This window comes from Moschus berezovskii, chromosome 4, assembly GCF_049115385.1.
Source record: "Moschus berezovskii isolate FMDL1 chromosome 4, NW_MosBer_1.0, whole genome shotgun sequence".
In the NCBI taxonomy this organism is placed as follows: Eukaryota; Metazoa; Chordata; class Mammalia; order Artiodactyla; family Moschidae; genus Moschus; species Moschus berezovskii.
Genome location: NC_142463.1, coordinates 98,878,808 through 98,895,728, shown reverse-complemented (window position 1 = coordinate 98,895,728; position 16,921 = coordinate 98,878,808). Strand labels below are relative to the sequence as shown.

General features: G+C 41.3%; 1 protein-coding gene across 3 annotated transcripts in view; it reads left to right on the top strand.

Moving 5' to 3' along the window:
• WARS2 (tryptophanyl tRNA synthetase 2, mitochondrial) overlaps positions 1–16,921 on the top strand; it is a 105,784-nt gene that overhangs the window by 69,408 nt on the left and 19,455 nt on the right. For 2 of the 3 annotated variants that reach the window (XM_055402047.2, XM_088835624.1), the window contains exons 3-4: positions 7,501–7,581; positions 12,009–12,094. In XM_055402047.2, the coding sequence (XP_055258022.1) occupies positions 7,501–7,581; positions 12,009–12,094 (167 nt within the window). The remainder of the gene's footprint in view (positions 1–7,500; positions 7,582–12,008; positions 12,095–16,921) is intronic. The other variant, XM_055402049.2, reaches the window with a different exon arrangement.

The following is a 16,921-nucleotide window of genomic DNA, read 5'->3' as shown; positions in this document are numbered from 1 at the left end:
CCCATTTTATTATGTTGTGTAATGCTTTATGTATGTTGCTGGATTTAATTTGCTAGTGTTTTGTTGAGGGCTTTTGCATCTATATTCATGTCATCAGTCTACAGTTTATTTTGTTATGATGCCTTTGCCAGGTTTTGGTTTCAATGTAATACGGGCCTCCTAGAATGAGTGTGCCCTCTTATTTTTTTGGAAGAGATTGTGAAGAATTAGTATTAATTTTTCAATGTTTATAGGAATTCACTAGTGAAACATGCTCTCTACCCACAACCGAGGGTTCATTTTATTGTTGCTGTGTCTGCTTATTGACTTTTCTGCAGCAAATCTGTAAAGTCCCTGTTCACAGTCCTGTGTGGTCACTACAGTCTCTGCTGGGTTAGCTTAGTGTTCAGGTAAAGATTGAGCTGTTGTTGTTGTTGTTTAGTCATGTCCAACTCGTTGTGACCCCATGGACTGTAGCCTGCCAGGCTCCTCTGTCCATGGGACTTCCCAGGCAAGAATAATGGAGTGGGTTGCCATTTCCTTCTCTCGGGGATCTTCCCAACTCAGGGATTAAACCTGTGTCTCCTGCATTGACAGGCAGATTCTTTACCACTGAGCCCGCCAATAATTGAGCAGAAATGTCTAAATGCTTTGATCCTATGATTCAACCCTTTGCACAGGGCCTCAAGATGAGCCAGAGATAAGAGACTGGGGTCTTCTCACGTTTTTCCTGGGCATGTGCACAGCCTTGCCTGAGGCCCAGGAACATGTCAGATCTTTTCGAAGCCCTCCATAAGCATATCATTTCCCAGCTTTTCTCCGTAAGATTTTTAGCCAGCATCTTGTTTTTCTCCTCCTGGTATCAGCCCCTCAGGCAGCAGTAATATTAAGTCATTGCTGGTGATTATTTTTGAAATATGTCCTAAGGAGAGGGCTTTTCCGACTGAGTGAACTCTGCTGCTGCTGCTAAGTCACTTCAGTCGTGTGCAACCCCATAGACGGCAGCCCACCAGGCTCCCCCTTCCCTGGGATTCTCCAGGCAAGAACACTGGAGTGGGTTGCCATTTCCTTCTCCAATGCATGAAAGTGAAAAGTGAAAGTGAAGGCGCTCAGTCTGTCCGACTCTTCGCAACCCCATGGACCGCAGCCTAACAGGCTCCTCCGTCCATGGGATTTTCCAGGCAAGAGTATTGGAGTGGGGTGCCATTGCCTTCTCCGGAGTGAACTCTAAATTAGGTCAAATAATCACCAGCCCTGCAAATGAGGGGCTTTTCCCCATTTTCCAAATGGGCAGCTGTCTGGTTGAGTAGTGACGATTCTCTGGGGTTGGGTCTTTATGAAGAGCTTCAGACCTCTACTTTCCCTACTGTTGGCTGCTAGGCTGCTGTTTTCATGGCCACACAGACATGGGGAGAGACTGATGGGGATCAGGCAAGTTAAAATGCCACCAGGCTCTCTGTTCTTACTGAGACTGTGATGTTTTTCTTAATTATTCTTCAGATGATTGCAAGCCTTTGGTTAATTTTCTAGAGTTTTATAAAAGTTGACTTTGACAGTTTTTGCTTGTGTTCTCATTGTTTTTATGGAGGAGCAGATTTTCAGAGGTTGTTATTCTGCTGTTTCAGCAGTCCCTCCACATTTTCTAAGCACCAGAAAAGTTTTCATTTTATTTTATTCAAGACCACGTGTAGTTAGATTTACAAGCCTTTTGCCTATTTTCACAAGCTGAACACACCCATGTGCAGGTTACATGTGTAATTTGTGTTGATCTTTATTCCCCTTTCCATTTACTAACCATCCCTTTCCCAAGATAACCTGTTTTTAAATTCAATATAATTTAGTACATACTCTTTTACATCTGGCTTCTTTCATTCAACATTATGTTTATGTGATTCATTCATGTTGTTTAATGTAATTTAGTCTTCCCCATTGCTGTAGTATTCCCTTGAGTGAGTATACCACAATATATGCATTCTATGTAGGTGGACATTTGGATTACTTACAGTATGGGGCTATTACAGTACATTCTTGCACGTGTATCTTTGTGAACATATGTAAACTTTTCTTTTAAGGTATACATAGAAATGGAATACCTGGGTCATATGTTATATGAATGCTGAGTATTAATGGATACAGTCAGCATTCAAAGGCAGTGGAACAGTGTTTACATTCTCATAGCATGGCATAAAGGGCTTCCTTTATGATAAAGCATCTGCCTGCAATGCAGGAGACCAGGCTTCAGTCCCTGGGTCAGGAAGATTCCTTGGAGAAGGGAATGGCAACCCACTCCAGTATTCTGCCTGGAGAATCCCATGGACCGAGGAGCCTGGCAGGCTACAGTCCATGGGGTTGCAAAGAGTCGGACATGACTGAGCGACTTTCACTTCACTTCAGCACAGTATAAGAGTTCTGTTTACTCAATATCCTGACCACACTTGGTAGTATTTTGGGTTTTTCAGTTTAATCATTCTGGTGAGTGTGTAGTGGTATCACTAATTTGCACTTAGAACATTTGGTCGGTTTTCATAAGGTTATACTGCTTTTTTCTTATCAATTTGTAGGCGTTCTTTACATATTCTGTATACCAGAGTATTCTGTTTGCAAACGTCTCTTCCCACTCTGTGACTTGCCTTTTTTTCCTCTTTTCAAAAAATAATTTTTATTTATTCATTTTATTTTTGGCTGTACTGGGTCTTCGTTGCTGAATGTGGGCTTTCTGTAGTGGCAGTGAGTAGGAGCTACTCCTCATTGCAGTGCACTGGCTTCTCACTGCAGTGGCTTCTCTTGTTGCACGTCCCCTGCATTGATTGATTCCTAACCACTGGACCATCAGGGAAGTCCCTTTTTCCCTCTTTTAATGGTTCAGGAGACTTCGGCATCAGGTGAAGAAGGACAGGGAGTGATCTCTGAGAGGTGGGAGACAATGGCTCCAATTTACTGCCTGGAAAGAATTCCCAAGCAAAGCACCCAGTGTGAAAGTGTTAGTTGCTCAGTTATGTCTGACTCTTTGCAACCCCATGGACTATAGCCCACCAGGCTCCTCTGTCCATGGAATTCTCCAGGCAAGAATACTGGAGTGGGTTGCCATTTTCTTCTCCAGGGGATCTTCCTAACCCAGTGATGGAACCCAGGTCTCCTGCATTGCAGGCAGGTTCTTTACTATCTGAGCCACCAGGGAAGCCCCTTTTAATAGTGGTGTTTGATAAAAAATATGTTATTAATTTTAATGTAGTTTCAACTATCAAGATTTTTGCTTTCTGTTTAGTGCTTTTCAGATCCTATTACAAATTCTTACTGACCAAAGGAAATTAAAGATACAATCAACTGGTTTATTTTTTCTACAAATTTTTTTAAATGTTTAGGTAAAAAATTTTAGCTAACCCTGAATAATACTAGTGTTTCCTCATGAGCGTATTTTAAAGATGATTATCCTCTTTCATTCACAAAAGCACCAACAAAGAATCCAGTCTTATACAGCTCTATTCCAGATTAGATTTTTTCCTTCCTATCAAGCCCAACAATTCCACTGAGTATTTCTTAGCCCCTTTGTTTGTAATCCCCACTGTCTTCTATTTTCAGAGATAACGGAGCCCATTAGAGTTGACGCTCTCTCACTTTCTGCTCTCCACTGTTATCCCGCGAGATAGACCCTCATCTGTATTTATTTCTCTTCCTCATGTTTCAGTGGAAGCTGTAGGTTTATCCCACCTTAAAAAAAAAAGAAAACCTTTGTTCTCAATCCCTGCCACTTACCTTTGTTTCTATCCTCCTTATAAAAGAAATGTCTTACACATATGATAAAATTGCATTGAACTAAATACACCCACACAATGAGTGCACATAATACTGGTGAAATCTAAATAGGGTAGATGGATTGTATCGAATTCTGTTTCCTGGTTGTGAGATTGTACTGTATTTATGCAAGGTGTTGCTTTTGGGGGAAACTGAGTGAAGGGTATACTGAATCTCTCAGTAGTATTATTTCTTACAACTATAACTAAATCTGTAATTATCTCAGTATACAAAGTTAAAAGATTCTTTCTGAAATTCCTATAATTATAATGACTGAATCACAAGCTGGAATCAAGATTGCTGGGAGAAATAACAACCTCAGATATGCAGATAACACCACCCTAATGACAGAAAATGAAGAGGAACTAAAGAACCTCTTGATGAGGTGAAAGAGGAGAATAAAAAAACCGGTTTGAAACTCAACATTCAAAAAACTAAGATCATGGCATATGGTGTCATCATTTCATGGCAAATAGAAGGAGAAAAAATAAAAGCAGTGACAGATTTTATTTTCTTGGGCTCCAAAATCACTGTTGATGGTGACTGCAGGCATTAAATTAAAAGATGCTTGCCTCTTGAAAGAAAAGCTATGGCAAACCTAGACAGTGTTAAAAAGCAGACATCTCTTTGCTAACAAAAGTCTGTATAGTCAAAGCTGTGGTTTTGCCAGTAGTCATGTATGGATGTGAGAGTTGGACCATAAAGAAGGCTGAGCACCAAAGAATTGATGCTTTATAATTGTGGTGCTAGAGAAGACTCTTTCGAGTCACTTGGATAGCAAGGAGATCAAACCAGTCTATCTTGAAGGAATTCAACTCTGAATATTCATTGAAAGGACTGATGCTGAAACTGAAGCTCCAATACTTTGGCCACCTGATGCAAAAAGCTGACTCATTGGAAAAGACCCTGATGCTGGGATAGATTGAAGGTAAAAGGAGAAGAGGGCAGCAGAAGATGAGATGTTTAGATAGCATCACTGACTCAATGGACATGAATTTAAGCAAACTTCTGGCAATGGTAAATGACAGGAAAGCCTGGCGTGCTGCAGTCCATGGGGTCACAAAGAGTCAGAGACCACTTAGTGACTGAACAAGAACAGCAATCATTTATTGAGGGCTTACTGTATGCTAGGTACTCTACCAAGCACTGTCAGGTGAATACTGTTGTTCATCTCATTTTATGCATGATAAAACTGAGGCACAGAAAGGTTAAGTCATTCATACAGGGTTTCCCAGCTATGGCCTAACCTCAGAGAGAGAACTCTTATGAGCTCTGCTATATTTCCTTTTTTCTCTTGTTCCATACTTAATGGATACTACTTTGACATTTGATATTTTCGCAGGTGTTTGCCATACATTTTGTTTAGTTACTCTTTTTTTAATTAATTTTTACTGGCATATAGTTGCTTTACATATACACTATTGATACTATATGCAAAATAAATAACAAATGATAACCTGCTGTGTAGCACAAGTAACTCTGCCTAATGCTGTCCTTGTACATCTGTCTTTATATGCTGCCCCCTAGTCACATTTCAACCACCGCTTTACAGTTCAGCGTTCATCCCAGTCACTCCCCTGAAACTGCTTTTGGCCGGATTACCAAGGGATTCTTTTTGGTCCTAACCATTCTTCCTGCAGCCTTTGTTACTGTTCATACATTCAACAGATATTTGTTGAGCACCTGTAGTGTGCCAGGCTCTTGTTTTACAGTAGTGGACAAGGTAGGCAAAATGACTGTAACTGCAGAATACATGTCTTTACTTGTTATGATTAAGAGGCCAGAAATCTGAAATCACTGCTGACTTGTTTGTGGATGGTCAACAGACCACTTTATTGTTCCATGCTTTTGTTTTTCTGTAGCTGAAACAGGTTATATTTTTATTTTGTTTGTGATTTCACAATAATAGAATGTACTACATTTAATACCATTTTCACTTTCTCCAGATAGAAATCTGATCGCTTCCAAGCAGTAGCCATGAATAAATTAAGAGAGCCAAATCCTAAAGTATAGTACCCTTCTGATGTACTTATTAATGATAAATTATGAAAATTAATTGCCTCTGACCAAAATGGCTTATGTTTTTTCTACATAAGAATAATTGAACTAATTTTATGCCACATTATTTGGAAACACCAGGAAGATCTCTGCAGAATATTCAATAGGTCTCATTCCATATATCCAAATATAAAGCTACTCCAAGGAAAATACTTGACTTTATAGAGACATCACGGCAGCTGTTTGCATATCACCAAAGCTGAGCTCTTGAGCCCTAGTTGAAGGAAAGGGATCATCTTGTCTCTTTCCACATGTTCATGGTTATTTTCTGTGTTTTTATTCCTTTCCTAATTCAGTAAAGAAGAAAAAAAAAATCTCTCCTAGTTTTTCATGTCAAAAAACAGCTCCTATTTTATTAGTTCAAGTGGGAATGTGTTTTGCTGGTGACTGGAAGCAACTATAATCCTCTTGCCTCCAGCCAGGGTTCCTGTTTCTGTCTGATAGCTGTTTGTTTACAGCAGCAGTTAGCAATTTGCATGGACAGTGCTGTCAAAGTCACTGCCCTCAATGAACCCCAAATGCCTCTTGGAAGAAAGATGACAGATTCAGCCCAGCAACTTGCAAAACTTTAAAAGCGATTCCTTGTCAAACATGTGAAAAACAACTCTTCCCTCTCCATGACTTGAGGGAAAAAAAAGAGAAACTATCTTATGCCAGATGGCGATTCCTTGCTAGTAAAATAGGCCTGGGCTGATTCAGCTTCATTCCTTTATGTTCCATTTGCAAAACCCACAAAGAACACATTTGGGGCCACTTTCCAGAGCTGGCAACAGTCTCAGCTTTTTAAGGAAATCAGATGGGCACGCACACACAAAGCCACAATGGATGAAGGGCTCAGAATCCCCAGGGTCCTGAAACGGGATGCATAGACCTTAAATTCTCAGTGACCAGTTAGAACCTGGCCCGGACCCAAGGATCATCCGAATTGTTGCCAGATTTGGTGACTTGATTTAATTTGTTTAAAACAAAAACAACTTGGGAAAAGTTTATATTTTCTTGTTGATTAAACCTCTTCTTAAAAAAAAAGGAAAAAATAGAAACTATAAAGACACGCTTTCAGATGATAAACTGACTCCTAAATTTCAAACTACTCTGGGTCTAAAGGACTCAATCTTTAGTTTTCAGCCCAGTACCTTTTTTTTTGCCATGTAAGATATTACAGCTGCTTTCATATATTTAGAGGATTGGACCAGTGTGTATGCATGTTTGTGTATGTGAATGGGTGTGTCTTCTCTTTGGCTTTTTTTTTTTTTACGTATAGTTGACTTATTATATTAGTTTCAGGTATACAGCATAGTGATTCCATATTTTCATAGATTACACCCCATACAAAGTTATTATAAAATCCTGACTAGATCCCCTGTGCTGAAATAGATGCCTGAGGACATAATGAAGTCCCCTCACTGAAAATGCTGAAGCAATGTCTGGTCAGCTGCTGGCTAGGGATGTTGTGAAGAAGATTGAAATACTAGACTAGTAATGGTATTGGGTAGTTTTTAAGATGTCTTCTGCATCTAAAATTCTATGCATTATGAATTAACTCCCCTGATTTTTTAAATTACCATGATCTGGTATATTTTAGTCAAGGTAATACCTGTTATCCATTTAGTTTTGCCTTATATGCGAGATGATATTGACCACCTTTGTTAATGTTCTATTTTATTTCTTCAGGTGTCTGAGCACACACAATTAAGTTGGATCCTTACCTGCATGGTCAGATTACCTCGATTACAACATTTACACCAGTGGAAGGTAAATGCCAGTGATCTGATTAATAAACAGAAAGAAGTTCAGTCCCCACTGGAGCTGTTTTTCCCCCTCTCTGTTTATTTTTGTGTTAGACTCTGAGAATCCTGAGTTTTCTGGCTTGCTGTGCACTAGTGGCTAGCAGTGGAGAAGGCAATGGCAAGCCACTCCAGTATTCTTGCCTGGAAAATCCCATGGACGGAGGAGCCTGGTAGGCTGCAGTCCATGGGGTCGCTCCAAGTCAGACATGACTGAGCGACTTGACTTTCACTTTTCTCTTTCACACATTGGAGAAGGAAATGGCAACCCACTCCAGTGTTCTTACCTGGAGAATCCCAGGGACGGGAGAGCCTGGTGGGCTGCTGTCTGTGGGGTCACACAGAGTCGGACACGACTGAAGTGACTTAGCAGCAGCAGCAGCAGTGGCTAGCAAGACCAGTATCTTTAACCTCATCGCCTCAGGGTATGAAACAGAAAATAAAAGGATTCTCCAAGATTCGTTTGAGCTAAAAAAACTGATATCGAACTTATTCATTATTTGATTTTATCTGTGCATGGTCAGTCCTTAGTGACCGTTAGATAGACTTGGTAAGACTTCGAATGTGCCACATTCTAATTAACAAACAATCACCATTTCTGGATTACTAGACCCTGAGGTTGCCTCCACCAGAATTAACTGGCTGTTAAGGCCTGAAGGCTATCATTGTGGGGAGAAGAGACTACATATTTTATTTCACATTTAAACAAATTGAGTCTAAGGAACAGTTCAAACTCACAGAAAAATTAAGTCTGTTCTTTTTCTAAGAAGTTCAACTGAGAAATATAAATTGGGTAATTCATAGTATTCCCGTGTAATTTTGCAATTGGATCACACCTGAAGGTACGTTGCCCTCCAGGACATCAACACTAATTTTAGTATCAAGCTTCTTTCTAGCATATTTTCAGGGCCACTGATTTCCTTAAAAGCTTGTTCAGAAGACTTCACATATGCTGCAGAGAGAAACAGAGCTTTAAACTAGCAGTACCTGAATAAGGTATACTGGGGGTGCTGTAGAATCGTTACCGGCCAGGAGTTAGAAACAAAATTGATAATGTTCTCTATCATATGTTGGTTTGCGGCAAGACTTTCCCATTTTATCATAATATGGTAATGGTAAACTGAACACTGAAATACTTTTAAAAGAACTGATTTAGTGGGAAATGCTCCCGCTTTAAAATAGTGTCTAAGGATCTCCTGGTAACACGTTGCGGTGAATGCATTCTGAATAAGCCTTCCACAAGTCTGTGATTTCTTATTTGTGGGGAAAATATGGTTTTCAAAGCTAGTCTTATCCTAGAGCTTGGAAACTGCCTTCGAGGGTCATTCTTTCATTAACAAATACTGATGATGCCTTCTGCTAGTCTCATAGCACGCTAAGTGCTGGAGATATCACAGTCGCCAAGATGGATGGATGCAGCACCTTTCATGAGGTTTGTAGTCTATTTTGGAACAGATTCCCAGGTGGCACTAGTGGTAAAGAACCTGCCTGCCAATGCAGGAGACTTAAGAGATGTGGGTTCGATCCCTGTGTCAGGAAGATCCCCAGGAGGAGAGCATGACGATCCACTCTGGTCTTCTTGCCTGGAGAATCCCATGGAGAGAAGAGCCTGGCAGGCTGCAGTCCATAGTGTTGCCCAGAGTTGGACATGACTGATGCGACTTAGCATGCATGGATAGTTAAACAAAAAATCAGTGTATGAAGAGTTTTAAGAGGACAAGGTTCCAGTTCCATGGGAAGATCTAAGAACTCCTAGCTTGGTTTTGATTGGGGCAGTGAGGGGCAACACAGTGGGGCAGAAGTATAGGATCAGGGTTGCTGAGGTCAGGGTTATTTGGAGGATTGATGAGATAACACAGGTGTGAGGCATCTGGGGCCCATAATAGACATCCAATAAATATTAGAATTCCCCACATCTCCCCACTTCCTTTGTAGTTTCAAGATCTAGTATTCTAATAAAAAAGACTATAAATCTAATACAGTAGCAATTTTTAAATGTTGGGTTCTTTTCTCATTTGTTTGTTACCAAATTAAATTTTTGTTATAATTACCTGACAATCAGTGCAAACTGGCCTTTATTATGGACATTATAATAAGGAGATGTACTGCAGGAATTATATGGTCAACTTTCAAATTTCCTATGAACAGCCTATCGCAGTAGAAGTGCTGTAAGCCAGAAACTGGGCTTCCCTGGTGGTTCAGTGGTAAAGAATCCTCCTGCCAATGCAGGAGACGCGGGTTTGATCCCTGGGTTGGGAAGGTCTTCTGGAGAAGGAAATGGCAACCTCCTCTAATATTCTTGCCTTGGAAATCCCATGGACAAAGGAGCCTGGCCGGCTACAGTCCATAGGGTCACAGAAGAGTTGGACATGACTTAGAGACTAAGCAACAAAAACAAGCCAAAAATTGCTGGAAGTAACCAGAAAAGCCTATAACTAAATTATGGAACATTAAGACTCTTGAGAGTCCCTTGGACTGCAAGGAGATCCAACCAGTCCATTCTAAAGGAGATCAGTCCTGGGGTGTTCATTGGAAGGACTGATGCTAAGGTGAAGCACCAATACTTTGGCCACCTCATGCAAATAGCTGACTCACTGGAAAAGACTCTGATGCTGGGAGGGATTGGGGGCAGGAGGAGAAGGGGACGACAGAGAATGAGATGGCTGGATGGCATCACCGACTCGAAGGACGTGAGTTTGAGTGAACTCCGGGAGTTGGTGATGGACAGGGAGGCCTGGCGTGCTGTGGTTCATGGGGTCGCTAAGAGTCGGACACGACTGAGCGACTGAACTGAACTGAAGATAAGGGAGGGCTTAAGTACTGAAGACAATTAAAAGGAGAAACTATTGTATCCAGCCTCAAAAGGTATGTCTGCATTTTGGTTTAGGAAGCCCGAGTTGTGAGGTCATGTGTGAGCTTGATTCTCGGAATGATGGAAGTTTATAAATTGAGTTGTTCATTTCATTCAGGAATCACTGGATTTCAGGGAAGTAACTCATATTAGATAAGCAAATAAAACTTATCTACACACCAAGATATCAATTTAGCATGCGTGCTTAGTTGTGTCCAACTCTTTGCGACCCCATGGACTGTAGCCCACCAGGCTCCTCTGTCCATGGGATTCTCCAGGCAAGAATACTGGAGTGGGTTGCCATTTCCTCCTCCAGGGGATCTTCCTGACCCAGGAATCGAACCCTTGTCTCTCGTCTCCTGCATTGGCCAGCAGATTTTTTACTACTGTGTCTCATGGGAAGCCCCATTTATCAGTTTACAGGTATGATATACCTAGACCTTGGAAGCAGTTACCAGTGAACTGCACACAACAGTTCAGTTCAGTTCAGTTGCTCAGTCGTGTCCGACTCTCCACGACCCCATGAATCACAGCACGCCAGGCCTCCCTGTCCATCACCAACTCCCGGAGTTCACTCAAACTCATGTCCACAGAGTCGGTGATGCCATCCAGCCATCTCATTCTTGGTCGTCCCCTTCTCCTCCCGCCCCCAACCTTTCCCAGCATCAGAGTCTTTTCCAGTGAGTCAACTCGTCGCATGAGGTGGCCAAAGTATTGCAGTTTCAGCTTTAGCATCAGTCCCTCCAATGAACATCCAGGATTCACACAACAGTCCCTGCTAATAAGCAGCTCTACCCAGAAAGCCAAATTTCCTGTAGCAAGGGGGTTAGTGCTGCTAGGGCTGGTATTCAGGGTGTGCATATGAGTAGTTTATAGTCAGCACCCAGTACTCACCAGCTGGTAAATCTTCCTAATATCACCTCTGGTGTTTCCATTAGCTTCCCCGTTAAGGAAATATTTTGGTTTATACAACCTGTACTGTTCATTGGAATCACTTTACTCTCACTGCTTTCCCACCTAAAGATCATGACCGATCATTAGAATTGGTAAGAAGAAAATTTCTCTTAGTTTCATTGTTTTTTAACGCCATGAGTTTTAGGGTTTTGTTTTAATGTGATGGTAAGGGGGCATTACAGTTTTGTCAATAGCACAGTATGAGACTTCTGGGAAGTTTCCACAAACAGTTTGATATTAACTAATATAATGTCATGATATATCCCAATCTTCCCCGTGAAATCTGGAGTTTACTGATTTGGAGTCTAGAAAATCTTAGACCTTTATTTTAATAAAATGGAAAAGAAATAGTGGCAGTGCAGGATCGTTTCAAGGGACAGTGGGGAAGCGGATTCACCTTATTCCTGCCTAAGCCTGGAATGTGGAGACAAGCCAGCCAGAAGATGGCCAGATTTGCTAAAAGGAACTGAGTGAGGATGTTGTTACAGGTGGCTTCAAATCACCCTTTGCTTGCTTTTAAGATTTCTTAATTTAGCATTATAATTAGGTTCATGTCAGATTTGTTTCTCTCCTCTCTTTTCACCCTACAGGCAAAGACTGCCAAGGAGAAGCAGAATGGAACCGTGGGGCTGCTCACATACCCAGTGCTCCAGGCAGCTGACATTCTGCTGTACAAGTAAGGAGCAGAGTTCACCCCAGCCCTAAATGTAGTCCTGCTGACAAGAGAGTGTCACCTAGCTTGAAAAGATTTGGTTCACGGGGAAGGATGGTTACAGCAAGGGGCAGGCACATGAATCCATTTCCATCTATTCCCCAGTAATAATGCTAAATCAAACCCATCAGTCCGAAATGAAATCAACCCTGAATAATCTTTGGAAGGACTGATGCTGAAGCTGAAGCTCCAGTACTTTGGCCACCTCATTGGAAAAGATCCTGATGCTGGGAAAGATTGAGGGCAGGAGGAGAAGGGGACGACAGAGGATGAGATGGTCGGTTGGCATCACCAACTCACCAACTCAATGGACATAAGTTTGAGCAAATTCCAGGAAATAGTGAAGGACAGAGAAACCTGGCGTTTTGCAGTCCATGGGATCGCAAAGAGTCAGAGACGACTGAGCGACTGAACAACAACAAATAGAAGTATGTTTCAATGTGAAACTAATAATTTTAAGAAGTAGCATTTAAGTAGCACTTACTATGGGTTGCAAACGGTCATAAGTAATTTACATACATTAACCCATTTAATCCTCACAACAACCTTTAGAATCTGTACCATCAGCATCCTCATTTTACAGGTGTGGAAAGCAAAGCACAGAGTGGTTAGTAACTTCCCTTGGGTCAGGTGATAGCAAGGCCTGGACCTGGGATTTGAGTCTATAAAGTTTAGGTACAGAGTCGGTGTTCTTAACCACTATGGGAGATAGCCTTCCCTAGTAATAATTTCACTTCAAGAGTTTTAAATATTGATTTCTCAAATAATCTAGCCTCCCAAGAAATGCTGTTCCATGGCTCTTGCTGCAGCTATGGAAATGCTCTCTATCTGCTCTAAGACCAGAGCCACTAGTCACATGTGGCTGTTAACACTTGAAATGTTGACAGGAACTGAATTTTAACTTTTATTTAATTCTACTTGATTAAAGAGCTGCCTGTGGCTAGTGGCTACTGTATTGGACCTGAGAACGAATTTTTCAACAGGCTATAAGGTACCCTCACTTTTATTGAACCCATAATCTATAAATCAGCTACTGCTGCCACTTACAGGTCTCAAGACTATACAACCAGAGGATGCCAGTGCCTTGCACTCTTTGTAGGACTGGCCGGGACTTCTGACCCCATTCCTCCTCCAGTTCTTCCCTGCTATCCCCATATCATCTCCCTTGACACCTATTTGGCCATTTAGAGATAAAGCCTCCCAGTCAGCAGGCACTCATAGCCAAGCATTGTTATAGTGGAAGCTTCGGAGGAAAAAGAAATTCTATGAGTGTTTTTTACTTCTTTTCCCTAAAGCCCTGACCCCCATAAAAGTGCCTCTTCTGTGGGAAAACTGGAATTCTTTGCATGTAAATGTGATAATAGCATGGAGATGATAGTGTATGTTCCTTGTGACATGACCCCGGAGGCCTTGTGCAATGACAGTGGAAACAGCCAGAAAAAGAATTGCTCAGCTTTGCATATAAGGAATGTCCATTAGTACATATAAGCTGTCTTCATTTCATTAAATTTAAGTTTGATTCACATTATGATTATGTGTCTGTTTGCTATTTTAACTTGAATGCTGGGCCCCTGATAGCATTTATTATTTGTAATAAATAACTTTTGACTTATCCTGGGAAATCTAGAACATTTTTCTCCAGGAGCAGCAAATGAAAGTTTAAGAAGGATCAAATAATATAGTTCCCCACTAAAGTAGCATATTTACTTAGAAAGGTTCTACAAAGAACCTTGATTTTGTCACCTGTAAAGATGAGAAAAATCCTTCCTAAAGGATTATAATGAAATACATCCCTTGTCTATGCTTGATGGTGATACCTCCATCACAGTCTTATGTCTAGTTCCATTTTCAAGGGCTACTTCTACATAGAACCAGAGGCTGATTTTTCAGCACCAGGATTTGGAAGCACACAATCACAGCAGATTTCTTGAACAGTTCAAGAGCTCTCATGGGAGAGTCCTCTGAACTCAGGGCTATGAAAAAGAAGCGAACTTGAACAAGAACGGTTGACCGTAATACCATGGAACAGAGAGTGGGAGGGAGCTCTAAGGGCCTCTTCTCCAAACCCCTTCCTCTACCAATGTGGCCCTGGCAGGCTAAGCAATCTGTCCAAAGCTGTGGAGCCAGACAATGGACAGAGGAGACTCGGGGTGTGATCATGGTCTCCTGAGGCCAGTGCTCACCCTCCTTAAGGAGCCAGTCATAAGTTATGTTAAGAGGCAAGATCATCACATGAATAACCAGAGTAGTATGAGATCATATATACCAAAGTGATGATGAATTTGTTTTCATCAGTTGCCCAAAAATATAATTGGCAGAATGATAAAAATCCTACAGTTTCTTTCATCTCTGAAGTGGGTTAATGGTACGCAACTCAGGGGCTTATTAAATTCTGCATAAATTGATATCACCTAGTATATACTCAATACAGAGATTTAGAGTACAAACGACAATTTATAAGACTGACATTGGCAAAAGTAGCTCCTTAACATCCTCAAATTTATCACATCATCTACCTTTCTTTCATGGAACAACAGACTGGTTCCAAATAGGAAAAGGAGTATGTCAAGGTTGTATATTGTCACCCTGCTTATTTAACTTATATGCAGAGTACATCATGAGGAACGCTGGGCTGGAAGAAGCACAAGCTGGAATCAAGATTGCCGGGAGAAATATCAATAACCTCAGATATGCAGATGACACCACCCTTATGGCAGAAAGTGAAGAGGAACTCAAAAGCCTCTTGATGAAAGTGAAAGAGGAGAGTGAAAAGGTTGGCTTGAAGCTCAACATTCAGAAAACAAAGATCATGGCATCTGGTCCCATCACTTCATGGGAAATAGATGGGGATACAGTGGAAACAGTGTCAGACTTTATTTTTTGGGGCTCCAAAATCACTGCGGATGCTGATTGCAGCCATGAAATTAAAAGACGCTTACTCCTTGGAAGGAAGGTTATGACCAACCTAGATAGCATATTAAAAAGCAGAGACATTATTTTGCCAACCAAGGTCCGTCTAGTCAAGGCTATGGTTTTTCCAGTGGTCATGTATGGATGTGAGAGTTGGACTGTGAAGAAAGCTGATCGCCGAAGAATTGATGCTTTTGAACTATGGTGCTGGAGAAGACTCTTGAGAGTCCCTTGGACTGCAAGGAGATCCAACCAGTCCATTCTAAAGGAGATCAATCCTGGGTGTTCATTGAAAGGACTGATGCTGAAGCTGAAACTCCAATACTTTGGCCACCTCATGTGACGAGTTGACTCACTGGAAAAGACTCTGATGCTGGGAGTGATTGGGGGCGGGAGGAGACAGGGACGACAGAGGATGAGATGGCTGGATGGCATCGCCGCCTCGATGGACATGAGTTTGAGTGAACTCCGGGAATTGGTAATGGACAGGGAGGCCTGACATGCTGTGATTCATGGGGTTGCCAAGAGTCGGACACGACTGAGGGACTGAACGGAACGGAACCTTTCTTTCAACTCAAGTGTGAGGTTGAGAATGTCCTCTTTTCTTATATAAAACAATAGTTACTTCAGATGCGGCAGGTAAACACCAAGAACTTTCCAATAGCTTCCTGTCTGTCTCACTCTGCCCAACGTCAGCAGGTTCTCACAGTTGGTTAAGACTTAAGGATTAGTAGTTCTTTTCCACCCACAATTATCCCCCTGTAGCCAAAAAAAAAAAAAAAAATCCCATACTATAAATATTCCTTCTTTAAATCTTCCTGATATATTTAATGATTAGAATATACACCAAGAATGCTATCAGATTACTTCATTTTTTCCTGTTTTCTGAGGAAAATTATGGTGGCAGATTTTTGCCTATTCCTGTCAGGATTCTGATATATTAATTTATTAAGCAAAAGTATTTTTCCATAAAACTAGGAACTGGAATTTCCTGGGTGGTCCAGTGGTTATTCCCACTCAGGGGGCCTGGGTTCAATTCCTGGTCTGGGAACTGGTACCCACGTGCCGCAACCAAGAGTTTGCATGCCACAACTAAAAGATCTCGCATGTCACAGTGAACATTGAAGATCTTGCCTGACACAACTAAGACCCAGGGTAGCTAAAATAAATAATTTTTTTTTAATCCAAGGTAATTATATTCAAGATGATTGTCTCCTACCTTAGCCTAGAAACTATCTACCTGTAATGCCACAATCAGATCAAAGATGTGGAGCTAGGAACTGCATGCTCCTTTTCTTAAGAGAAACAACCCTATGTTTCTGTCCTGTGTGGTCTCAGGCCAGACATCCTGCTACCAGCCACACGTGCTCCAGCTCACAGACTCTTCCTTTGGACTCTTTTCTCCTGCCACCTTCCTTCAGACTATTCCCAGGAGTACTGTTGCCACACTATGCACATCCCCCACTTCCTGGGCATGTGTGTCCTTTGGGCCACTGCAAAGTGTGCAAACAAGTACAGTAAACTCAGCTCTGTTTACTATAACATTTACTCTGCTGACATACATTTCTCATCTGTCTTACTGTGCTTCCTTCCAAAGTTTAGAAACCCCTAATTGCTTGATAATAAGTAGCAGAGGCAGAACTCAACCAGGTCTGATTTTTAGCCTGTACCATTGTTTTCCCTACAACAGAGCTCAAGCACTTGGGGTATTTTTTGTTTGAGATATTTCTGAATTTTGAAAAATATGATAACTAGAATATTTATGAATATATACATTATAAATATAGATAAATACAAAAAACCAAAAATATATACCAAAAAATTCATATTTTTTCTCACGAGCAAATCTATATGTGGCCCCTCATAATATGTTGATGTGAA